Source organism: Zootoca vivipara, chromosome 5 (assembly GCF_965207765.1).
Source record: "Zootoca vivipara chromosome 5, rZooViv2.hap1.1, whole genome shotgun sequence".
NCBI classification, from domain to species: domain Eukaryota; kingdom Metazoa; phylum Chordata; class Lepidosauria; order Squamata; family Lacertidae; genus Zootoca; species Zootoca vivipara.
Window position 1 is genome coordinate 55,178,560 of NC_142588.1, and position 12,801 is coordinate 55,191,360.

The window sequence follows — 12,801 nt, forward strand, 5'->3', positions numbered from 1 at the left end:
TCCGTCTTGTTGCAGAGGGGCCCGGGCAGGGGCAGGGAGGCAGGCGCTTCCCTCAGGCTTCGAGAAGGATGTACGCCCCATCGCTCCCTCCTCTCTCCCCTTGCCCTGCTTCCCCGAGCGCTCGCACTCACCTGGGCACGCACAGCCCACTGACATCTTCACATGCCCGGCCTGGCGCAGGGGAGGTGCGACGTGCCCGCTCGGCGGGGCCCTGGCATCCGCCGCCCTGAGAGAGACCCCGGCCGAGCCCTCGGGCAAGGCCGCCCCCCGATCGCGGGGCCTCCCCGCCGGGAAGCGCAGCAGCCGCAGCAAGCGGAGCGGCGGCGGCAGCAGCAGCAGCCCGATTCCGCGTCTCTCGCGGCGCCCGTCGGCAAGTCCAGGGCTGGGCTACGCTGCGTACCGGCCTCGCCGTGCGCGCAGACGAGGCGCTCCGATCGGCTCCGAATCCGGATCCCGGGGGCTGATTAATATGCTAATTGCGCGGCGGAGGAGGAGGAGAGCGAGCGCGAGCTTGTCAAAGTGACCTGAGCCGAGCGCCGAGCCGCGACAGGGAGGGGAGGGGCGGGCGGGCGGGGGGAGGGGCAGCCATGTGACGCAGATGGGGAAAAACACACCAATCTCTGCCATAGCAGCCACCCTAGGCGGGCTCGCGCGGGGAGGGGAGCAGAGGCAGGCGCGCGCACTGGCCTGCGCGCCCGCCTCTCTCTCTTTCTCTCTCTCTGTGTATGTGTGTGTGTGTGTGTATTCTCGTGTGGTGGCATGTGCTGGCATGTTTTGCAAGCGTGCATATACATGTGTGCGCGCCCGGGGTGCAAAAGCACGGGATCACGTGCGTTGCGTGCATCTTGCTTAGGCGCGAACCGAACTTGTGGCTTGGGTTGAATCGTTACAAAATTAGAAGGATCCTCGGGAGCCGTCCATTCCCTCCCTCCCCTTGCACCGAGGCAGGATTCCTTCCCCGACCAAATTCCTGCCGCAGATGGCCCAGCCTCTTGCACCGATTTCTCAAACCATTTGTCTACACAGGATGCCCTGTGTAGTTTCGTTTGCTGCAAAGCCTGCCTGCCACCTACCCTGCAACTAAGGCCTGCTAATGAGGTGTGTGGGGACCGGCCACGATGACTCAGTGGCGAAGAAGGCTAAAGGCACACTGCAATGCACGGCGGCGGCACTTTTCTTGTATCGTTACTTTACATTTCCCATGATTCACTAAGCCCTGGTTGTTGCAAATACGTTTCAGAGCTGAGCCTGGGTTAGATCTGCCACATCAAAAAACCAAACCAAACAACACAAAATTCGCTCCCTCCCCTCCCCTTACCTGTATTCCAAAGTAATTATTCCTAGAGGGGAAATGCAACCTAAATGGTTCTTCCCACAAGTTATAAGCATGACATCTTGTTCTTTATTATCAAAGAAAAACCACATCCTCCTACTTTAAAAGCAATCTTTGTGAAAAATTAAAATTAAAAAATTGTTCCAGAGGCAATTGCTCAGGAGTAGCACTCATATAAACCTCCATATATTTTTCCCTGTACAAGATAAATAAAAGATGTCCCTTCAAAATTCCTATATATATATATCATGTTTCTGATGCTCTTTCTTGAATCTTCCATTTTTTCCTTTGCATCATATTCAGCATTAAGCAGTCAAATTGTTACATATTTCTTTCTGCTGAGGCCTAATCAGTGTTAAGCAGAGCAGGACTAATACTGTGTCTTGGCTATAACGTTTCTACTAAGGCAACACAAAATGGCTTTCGTCTTTATGACAGTGCCTCCTAGAATGTACAGTAGTTTGTGATCTACTGTAATGCCTGTATTCTTTATCTGCAAAGCTATAGCCCAGCCAGTCTTTTCCTATATTGCATTTATACTGTATTCTTGTTGAATTCCATACTGCAGTTTACAATCCATTTCTTCGAATTATTTGACTCATTTATAACCCATTTTCCTTCACCGACAAAGCAGCATACATTGTATCCTCACAACAACCCTTGGAGGTAGGTTAGACTGAAATAGCCCTATGGTTCTCAGTACAGTAAGCTTCACAGCTGAGTGAAGATTTCAACATGAGTCTCTCCAGTTCTAATCAAAGTGACCACTATACAATGCCGACTCTCATTCAGCTATAAATAATAAGTTCAGTCTTAATTTATTTTAATATATATTAATTTGATTTTCATTTTGGTTACTTGAAGAATTAGATGTATATTTGCAGCCTCAACCTCTTACGACTTTTGGTCCCCTGCATAATTTATATGAGTACCCTTATCACATCTTAAATGGATTAAGAGAAACAGACCACAAAAAAGAGAGAGAGCAGAATTTGAGCTCCAATATCTTATCAAATGCGATGACTCTGTCTTGAAACAATTAAGTTAAAAATAAATAATAGCAATTAATGGACCTAACTTAGACATGTTCATGAATTTTAGTGGAACTATTCTGAGTAAAACTCTTGTTATATACAGTACTCAATTAATTTCTCTTGGCACTAAAGAACCATCAACAGATGCGCTCCACAAATGTAAGCCTAGGGTGGCATTCAACTATTTTGTACTGTACTCAGAGTAGACTCAGCTGAAATTAATGGGCCTAACTTGGAATTGTAGAATTGGGACATCGAGGGTCATCCAGTCCAACCCCCTGCAATGCAGGAATTCTGCCCACAGCTATCCCTGGGTGGGCTGGAACCACTAACCTTTTTGGTTAACAGCCAGACACACTGACTCATTGCACTACAGAAGTGTCCTGTTCTGAGTAAAACCTAGCTGAATACCACCCATAGCAGGGCAAAACTTCTAGTATGGTTCTCAGGCATGCTTAGGTCTCAGAAATTTATCTTTAGAAATTAAGCCTGTTAAACTGCTTCTGACCATGTCAAGACTGCACGTAGAAAATACACAATAACACAATCAATATTAATTCCGTTGGATACTTTGAAGTCTGCTTTTAAGATACAGGAAAGCAGAGCCTGCCTCAGCTTGCTTATGTGCACTGAGTACCTTATATTAGGCCACAAACAGCATGTGTTCATTTGGTCATCTCCACACTGCTCCCCACAGCCCAATTCTAGCAATGTGCACTAGGGTAAATAAAAAAACAGGTTATTTTTAATTAGTACATGGCTGTATTTCTTTTTAGCTGTACTTTTAAAATACATAATTCTAAATTTTGACAGCACCTCTTTATACATGTTGGTATTATCTGCAGTTTTTATTTGCTTTCCCCCCTAGTTTCACCATAGGTTCTCCTGGTCCTATCTTTTCATTCATACCACTTTATAAGGAACTCTATAAAAAACCTAGCTTATTTCCCCCCCCCAGCTTTATATAACAATTAAATATCTACTCTTTGATTATTAAGTTGAACTGATGGTGCACCTATGTGTGATGGCAGAATTCTCCCATTTCCTGCTTAGGAGAATGTCATCCAACCAAGTGAAGAAGAAGAAGAAAACACTAGGTGAATTCCAAGTACCGGTAGTACTGCATATTCATGGTGTTCACTGATATCTCTTGACACAGTTTATCCCCCAAAGGTAGGGTGGAATAGTTTTGTGTTATTGCTATAAAGGAGTGGGTGGGAATCATGTTCTACATTATTTTTATTCACCATACTTTCCTTTAGGTGTATACAAATCCACAAAGTTACCATTTATTTTAATAACTTCCCAGCAATGGGAGCCACGAGAGCAAGCAAGTGTAGTGGTTAGAGGTGTGTTCCCAACACTAGGCCTGTGGGCACGCATGCACCTGCGGATGACATCCCTGGTTATCCAGGGATAACCAATATCTATTTTGTTGGGGAGCACAACATTCTGTTAGAGGAAAATCTGGGGTTGCCTTTAAAAGCTCAACTCTCCATCAAGGGACTCCCCTTGTCCCCCAAGTCCATTATCAGACAAAGAAAAATGGATGGAGGCAGGAGGCAGTGAAAGCAAGGCAGATCTTTATTTACCTGTTGCAACAGAATTCCTTGCCCCCTTTGGTAGGAGGTGAGGACCCAGAACAAAGGTGTCCGAGAACTTTTAAAGGCTTTAGAAACTGTCCAGCCCCGTAGCCAACGGTTACCCAAAAAGCTTCATACACTTGCCACCAAAAGAAGAGGTCTACAGTACAATAGAAATTTAAGAGTGTGACTTGCCTCCTGTCTGTCAAGATACCTGATAAGATTTTACTGATTGCATTACCTGGCCACCATGGGCCATTCTTTTGAGATGGTAAATACCTTAGTTCCTGAATCCAGGTCACAGACCTACCCTGTTCATATATATAATATGATTTAAAGGATTTGTAAGTGGACAGTGTTCTCGAATCAACATGAGTCTGACCAAACTGTGGGAGGCAGTGGAAGACAGCAGTGCCTGGCATGCTCTGGTCCATGGAGTCGCGAAGAGTCGGACACGACTAAACAACAACAAAGTGAAAAGAACAATTGGGGGAGGTTTTTTTCAAATATACTTCCTTCTGCTGAGGAAATATTTGGGGTCATTAGGAAAAACAATATGGCTTTGGGATTGCCTGTGTGCTAAATTAAAGTGTCTAGTTTTTCAGGGAAATATTTCCTAATTTTGAAGGGTGAACGATTGGTTTTCTGTGGAGTATGGCCCACTATGTGTGTACACCTTAAAATTATTGTAACAGTTCTCCAGAGGGTTGGGACAATCTGATTTCTTAACAGATGGCCAGGCTCTTTAATAAATTAGCTTTTACCTAGCAGCAAGGAGCACAGATATGGAGCACATAAAAAGACTGCACAGATATGGAGTTGGGGAAGGGATATGAGTAGCAAACCTGCTTCCTGAAAGACCTCTTAGAAGAGACAGGCTGTTAGCGAAATGTGCATTCAGACTGATTTATTATTTTTATTGCAAGAGAATGACATTAAACAAAACTAGAGGAGATAGGGTGGGGATAAGTGGTCACTTAATTATCACCAAAAAAAGAGAGCAAAGGGTGGTGCAGATTTACAGTATTAAAAAATTCACATGTGTTGATCAGAATGAGGCAGAAGCTGAGGATGGAACAGAAGAAACCCTGGCTTTCAATAAGTTGGTCCCCTAAAAGAAACTCACCCTCTAGCCTAAAAGCAATTTGTATTTCGATAATTATTGATGGTGGTGGTGATAATTCCTACTAGAAGCCTTCCAAAGGATATTAGATAACCTGTTCCTAGATGTTGAATCTAAAAGAACAAAGAGAAAGAAAGTAATACTGAAAGGATGCAGAACGCATTCACAAAAGGAGGGAGCACTTACTAATAAAATCTGACAATGACAATAAACTTCACATTCTGATGCTCATTCTAGCCAGTGCAAATAGAACAGAGTTGTCGTATATTTCTGTCAATATAAATAGTTGAAGTATAATTAAAAGCCTTTAAAATGTACAGTCTGACTGACATCAATAACACAGTACCACTAAACTGTAGCAGGCAACGGAGCTAAGAGGTGAAACTTGAATATGTATCCAAAACAGAAACTTTAAAAATAAAAGTCACATTCCTCAATAGATGTAGTAGTGTCTTCCAGTTAGGGAGTTGCAACTTTATTCAGTATCATTCCTTTTCAATGTAATTTCCTGAAAATATTCAGAACAATTTAAGATGCCTTACAGAAATTAATGAGGCTACTGAAGCAGGAACCAAGCCTTTAGGCTCATGGCTTTTGGTTTCAGACTCCGAAATTTAGGGCAGTGCCAACATTCTTGCCTTGAACATGTGTGTGCAATAGAAAATAGTCTTTTAATATTAGTATTCTTAAAGAGGAGAGTGGGGGGGGGGAATCTACTGAGGCTGGCAGGCAGGGAGGGCTGGAGAAGATGCCAGGAGCCATATGAAGAGAGAGGTTCAGGAAAGCATCTATGGAGAAATCACTTAAGAGACCTTCTAGATAGATTCCATATAGCCACCCAAAGAGTTTGTGAGAAAATCTGGAGCTTGGCACATTCCAGGAGAACTGCTCCCATTCTCCTGAATAACATACCGTACTGTTTTTTGACTTATCGGGTCAAACTTTGGAGAGACCGGTACCTTATTTGTAAAGAGGATCGCTGTGATTCTCTTCCCAGATTGTCTACTTTTGACTTCAACCGGCCCTCCCCAGACCATGTGCTTTAATTAGAAGGAAAGCTTATGTTAAACATGTCATCTTGATTAACTAGTTTGTAGAACCATTCCCTTGGTGCTGGACACAGCTCCAGTCCCTAGTGAGGGGGGATTAATCAGGTCCAGGGATGGGAAGTTGGCAGGGATGTTTTTTTTCCACTTGAGGCAAAACTGGAAATCCTGCTCCCACCCCACTCCTCCTCTGCAGCCTGGCTAAGGTGACTGGAGGTAGTCTGGGAAAGCCCTGGTTTGCTGAATGAGGGAAAAGGGGTGGAGTGGGATGGGTATATGTGCAGCAGCTGCTGGCAGTGACAAGTAAAATCATAGAACTATAGAGTTGGAAGGAACTCTGAGGGTCATCTAGTCCAATCCCCCGAAATGTAGGAATCTAAACCAAATAATTGATAACTCTCCTTTATTTCATTCCTCATATTATGCCCAGCTGTAGCACTAAGCTAACTGTAAGCTTCATCCCACACACCCAACCCACCACTGTTTTACAATCCAGTATCATCCCAAGATCATTGAGGCTATTTCGCATTGTCCATGTCAAGGACATGTTGAAAGTTAAATCCCTGTTTCTGTCTATGTGTGATGTTACTTGGGGCTAAGAGAAGAAGCAGGTTTTATTCAGGGCATTTTTATACGGAAACCTGCTGTGTCTAAACATCTCACATATGCACACACCTGTCAATAGTGAATTCCCAAATTCATAAAAAGGCAATAGAAGCCTTGTGGGCAAGTATTTTCCATGGTGAGCAGTATATGACAGCACATGGGAAAAGGGCGTTTTCATAGCTGGGTCATTTTGGGACAACCTTCTCTAAATCTTGCAAAGTCATCATGCCATCACAAGGCATCCGGCTCCCTACAGTGGCTTTGTGCCCTCTTAAGATTCTGCTCCTGGTGCCCCAATGCCAATCAACAGTTCCTCAGTCCTATAGCCATGTCTGGGCAGAAAGTGCAAATGTGCCACCTATAGACTGAATTCTGAAAAAACATCTGAAGCATTGTGGATGGCTGGCATTCTGTCCAAGCAGCAGCTGCCTAAGGTGAGCTGCATCCTGTTCACCCAGACATTTTATGGCTGAAAAAAGCTGTTTTTCTTGTGCTCTGGAGCTTCCTTAGGAAGCAAGTGCAAAATCTTACAACCAGAGTATATACCTACGGTATATGATACACAGGGACTGTTTTTCACTTCTGCTGCAAAATAATTGCAGGAGAGTTATTCTGAACACATGCACCAAACCATTCTCTTGCATGTTGTGGAATTTGCTGCCAAGGAGTGTGGTGGAGTCTCCTTCTTTGGAGGTCTTTAAGCGGAGGCTTGACGGCCATATGTCAGGAATGCTTTGATGGTGTTTCCTGCTTGGCAGGGGGTTGGACTGGATGGCCCTTGTGGTCTCTTCCAACTCTATGATTCTATGTTGAATAACTCACACCACATATCAACAGTTTTCAACCAGTGTGCTGTGGCACCCTGGGGTGCCTTGAATGATGGTCAGGGGTGTTGCGGGCAACACTGGCCTCTATCCCTCTTTCCCTTCCTTCCTCCTCTGATGCCTTCTTGCATCTCTGCCTCCTGTTTGTGCGGCTGTTTGTTGCAGCAGAACCACCCCTGAAACAGCCTTGTCTCTGGTGCCTGCCAGCCTGTTACTTCCCAATTTTGAGCCACAGAGTGTGATTACTGTGGTAAGAATTTGGCTTCTATACCACCTGTTTGTTACCCAGGTGAGGGAACACCTTTTAAATAAAACACAGAACCAAAAGAATTACAGCAAGTGTCAGCATATTCAGTTAGGGACCTGGTTTATTTACTATTGCAATAGCACAGCCTTGCCAATCAGTTACTCAGCAGAACCAGTTCAAAAAGGCTGCCCAGAGACAAATCAGAACAAAACTTATATAGTAGTTCAAACACAGCAAACAAAGCATCATAAAACATCAAGCAGTCTTCTGCATACATCAAGAAAGGTTACAGGTCATGAGAAATAAAACACACATGGCTCCATACAGCTAACTTCACCTCCACAATTACCTTTGGGTGCTCCTAACTGCTCAGGCCATTTGGGTCTCAAAAGTGCTACTTTATCACTGTTTCCTTAGCAACCCAGCCTTTGACAGGGTTCTGGTTACAGGTAGGTAGCCGTGTTGGTCTGGATCGAAGTAAAATAAAAAAATTCCTTCAGTAGCACCTTAAAGACCAACTAAGTTTTTATTTTGGTATGAGCTTTCGTGTGCATGCACACTTCTTCAGATAACAGGGTTGTTGGCATTCCTGTCCCTATCTGTTCCTTGGAACCCCTAAGGAGATGCTAGGGCTAACTCACAATAGACATAGGAAAACATCCTGCCATTTGTGCCACTTTCAGGGTCAGATAGGAGAGATGGAATGCAGCGGAGGAGGGAGGCATGAGAGTCACAAAATGCTGGCATGCAGGAATCATTCATAGATGCATTCTAGCCAAAGGTAAAATGCAATTAATATTGAATCATTTTTTTAAAAAATCAGAAAGCTACACCCTGGTTCTCTAATTCATACATCATCATTGTTGTTGCTGTTGTTTAGTCATTTAGTCATGTCACGACTCATTACTGAGGTCAATCTCCAGGCTTAGGCAGGTTTACATGTACAGGTAATTTATTCATCTTGTTATAGAAAAAAATGGGGTTGGCTTTTACAGTCCAACTCTCCATCAAGGGATTCCATATCCCCTACTTATGTTATCGGTGAGAGAAAATTGATTGGAGAAAGGAACCAGCAGAAGGAAAACAAGGAAGATCTTAAGATAACCGATAGTGTTTCACTGATAACCGATAGTGTTTCACTGATTGCATTGCCTGGCTAGCCTGGGTCATTCTTTTGAGATGGTAAATACCTTATTTCTTGAATCCAGGTCACAGACCTACCCTATTCATATACAAAATATGCCCTTAAAACAAAATTAGAAAGATTTGCAACTGAAAAGAACTATTGGGGAGGTTTTTCCAAGATGCTTCCTTCCACAGAGCAAATATTCGGGGGTCATTAAGAGTCAAAGTAGATTCAGGATTGCTCTCCCATACTATTTCAGACATGTGTTTTATGTATTTACTAGTGTATTTCAGCCCGTTTAATAACGGGCGCTAGAACATCCTGGGGTTCGGAGAAGCGCTTGCGCAGCGCTTCTCCGAACCCTGGGACCTGTCCTTGCTGTCGGCGGCAGGGGGACAGGAACGGAGGAGGAGAATGCGCTGCGTTCTCCTCCTCCGTTCCTCTCCCGCAGCCGCCAACAGGAAGGACGCGCGCACTCTCCCCCCCCTGCCTCCTCCAACCGCCGCTCCTCACGGCCAGGGAGGGTTGTGAGGAGGCTTTCGCCGGCCTCCACCCTCGCTTCCCTGACGTGCCCTGCAGTGAGGCGGTGTCCGGCGGGAGCGGCGGTTGGAGGAGGCGGAGGGGGGGGGAGAGTGCGCGCGCGCAGTCTCTGCTGTCCAATCCCTGTATCCCTGGGGCACATGCGCAGTGACCCAGGGACACACGGGACAGCTTGGACGCAGGGACAACTTGGACATTATTATATAGGATATATGTGTGTTTACCTCATGCACTTATGAACATTCATTTTATTTATGATACCTTACATAATTCTGTTTCCGTGTGCTGCTCTGGTTTGCCAGAAGCGGCTTTGTCATGCTGGCCACATGACCTGGAAGCTGTACGCCGGCTCCCTCGGCCAATAATGCGAGATGAGCACGCAACCCGAGTCGGTCACGACTGGACCTAATGGTCAGGGGTCCCTTTACCTTTACCTTTACAGAATTCTTATAATATAATCTGGTCTCAAACCTTTTATTGTTGTAAAAATCAAGACCAGCAGTTTAAATGGGAGCCCACCAACAACCTGGTAACCAATACAATTGATTTACGAATGGGGTAAAGCAAAGCAGGCCATCTAGTTTCTTCTAGTATATTGCTGGCTGATTTTAAACAAAAATTATTTATTTATTTTTTAAATGAAATTAAGTTTCTGAACTTTCTTTAGTGGTAGCTCCCATCAGGCAGGATTACAATACTCTACCCTAGATTTTAAACATTGTGTGTGTATAACTGAGGCTATGTCTGCTTTCTGCACACAAACATATAGAATAGTGCTGTTGTATGTGGCCGGCCTCTGGCACTGGACTGGACTTTTATCTGCAGCCAGCTGGGTGGCGCTGTGGTCTAAACAACTGAGCTTCTTGGGCTTGCCAATCAGGTCGGCGGTTTGAATCCCCGCGACAGGGTGAGCTCCCGTTGTTCGGTCCCTGCTCCTGCCCACCTAGCAGTTCAAAAGCACGTCAAAGTACAAGTAAATAAATAGGTACCGCTCCGGCGGGAAGGTAAATGGTGTTTCCATGCGCTGCTCTGGTTTTGCCAGAAGCCACTTAGCCATGCTGGCCACAAGACCCGGAAAAACTGTCTGCAGACAAACGCTGGCTGCCTCGGCCTGTAAAGCGAGATGAGCACTGCAACCCCGGAGTAGTCTGCAACTGGACTTAACTGTCAGGGGACCTTTAACTTTACCTTTTACTGTAATGTGTTCTGCATGGGGCTTTCTTTAAAGATGGTCCAGAAGTTTCAGCTGTTGCAGAATACAGCCACCCAATTGCTTGCAAGGACAAGGTGGTTGGAAATCCAAATCCTATCAGTTGCACTAGTTGTCAGTGCGTTTCCAGGCCCAATTTAAAGGGCTGGTGATTGCCTTTAAAGTGGCAGAAACCTTGCAAAAAGTATATCTGAAGGACTGCCTGTACCTCTATGACCTGTCCAGGCCCTAAGAGTGCAGAGGTCCTGCTCAAGAGGCCCATTCTTAACATTTATCAGCTTAGCAGGCGCAAGAAATAAGGGCTCTTCTGTGTCAGCCCATCCTTATGAAATGCCTGGCTGTGACATACCTCGGGTTCCCTCCCTCATACTGAATCAGACCTTAGGTCTGTGTTGAACCAAAGGTGAACTGTTCTGGAAGCTCTGCAATGCCATCTCGGTAGTCAAGAAGATAACCCCACAATTAAGTGATAGTTGTTGTAGCAATGAGCTCATATATGTTTATATTCACATGCTTTGATATAAGCTAATTGGCTTGCTTTGGTGTTATCCTTATCTGTGGGTTTCGGGTCTTGGGCTGTGAGCCCAGAAAGGGAACTATATCTGTATGACTTGGGTATTTGCCACCTATGCCCTCATCTGGTCAGGTGAAGCGATGGGAAGTCCTGGCAAAAATGATGTATGCTGCTTTGTGTAAAAAGAATGCATGAACGTTTGCTTGGGCACAGACAAACAATCTCCATGCTGTGGTGTCCATCCTGCATCTGTAAAAGCTGGGAGACCTTGCAGGCTGATTTTCTGCAAGTCTACACCTTTCTCTTTAATATGTCCCTAGAACTGATCACTCTGGCATTTTTGACATCTTTCTTTGATATCCCTGCACCCAACCATTCCCACGAGCCCTCCTTTGAGCCAATGGACCAGAACAAGGTCCATCTAGCTCAGTAATGTCTACACTGACTGGCAGCAGCACTTCACAGTGTCTCAGGCAGGGGACATTTGCAGCCCTACCAGAAGTCCAAAATTAAATTTGGGACCTTTTGCATACAGAATAGATGGCTGTCTGTATTTTATAAACTGTTGTGTTGATATATATCTTTCATTTGGTAATTCAATGAAATGTTTATGCTGCTGCTGCTGCTTCAGTTAATGGCATTTTATTGCTCCATAGCTTTAGTTGTACACCCCCTTGAGAGGGCAGACTGAAGGATTAGCTACGTTTGGAACTGGAATCATCCGCTGAAAATATAGATTTATACGTGCTGAACTCAATTCATGTTACACTTTTGCACTCTTCGATGCTATTGTTGTTACTGCTATTATACTGTTAATATTTATGAAATGTATGAACTGCAAAAAATGATAATAAACAAACAAGTAAAGCCCAAGTGGCAGCTGGACTGGGTGGTTCTAAGAGTGCCGGCTGCTCAGTCCGTTCGCCCCTTGAGGTTTGGAGTATTACCACGGCCTCTTGTCTGCTTCCTTCTTGGCGGAGCTGCAGATAAGCTTGACTCACCACGCAGCAGCTCAGCTGCCCACATGGAAGCCAAGCACGCACCAAGCAATGCTTGTGGGCGGAAACTTCCGGTCTCTAACCGCGGGAAAATGAGGCCACGAAGAGGCGGGGCTGAGTTACGTCACCTACTCCCGGAGTCGAAGGGTTACTATTAAGATGGAGCTGAGGCAGTAGCCCGTGCCCAACTGTAAAATGTCTTCCCCCTTCGCATAATTGTATTATAATCGTGTAATAAGATTGCCTAACGGTCTTAAGTCCAAAGCTGATATTTGTTAAGAGTATGCTTTCTCTCGCGCCGCATAAGAAGCATATAGAATTCATCGCAGCTGTAAGCAAGGAAATACCGCATTCAATAAAAAGGAAATTGTCGGAAATGATTTAATACTGCTTTGTACCGAGACGTCTTTCCTGGTCCAAGGCTAGTACAAAACTACAGACACTGCGTCACCGAATCTAGTCACCAGGCTGCCTATGGTGCACATACGTAGTGTGCTAAGCAGCGCGATCCTATGCGTGCGTAGTCGGACCTATGAAATCTCGCTGTGTTCAATGGGGACGCTAGTTGGGAGTATTTTTGTAACCTTAGTTCTTGGGATTTGGACCTGTTACAAAAA

General features: G+C 44.9%; 1 protein-coding gene across 2 annotated transcripts in view; it reads right to left on the reverse strand.

Annotated features, from left to right (window-relative positions):
• The window catches only part of LDB1 (LIM domain binding 1), a 66,087-nt gene extending 65,360 nt beyond the window's left edge, over positions 1-727 (reverse strand). The window contains exon 1 of one of the 2 annotated variants that reach the window (XM_035132620.3): positions 132-727. In XM_035132620.3, coding sequence (XP_034988511.1) covers positions 132-156 — 25 coding nt within the window. In that variant the 5' untranslated portion in view covers positions 157-727. The remainder of the gene's footprint in view (positions 1-131) is intronic. The other variant, XM_035132621.3, reaches the window with a different exon arrangement.
• Between the last annotated feature and the right edge of the window lie 12,074 nt (positions 728-12,801).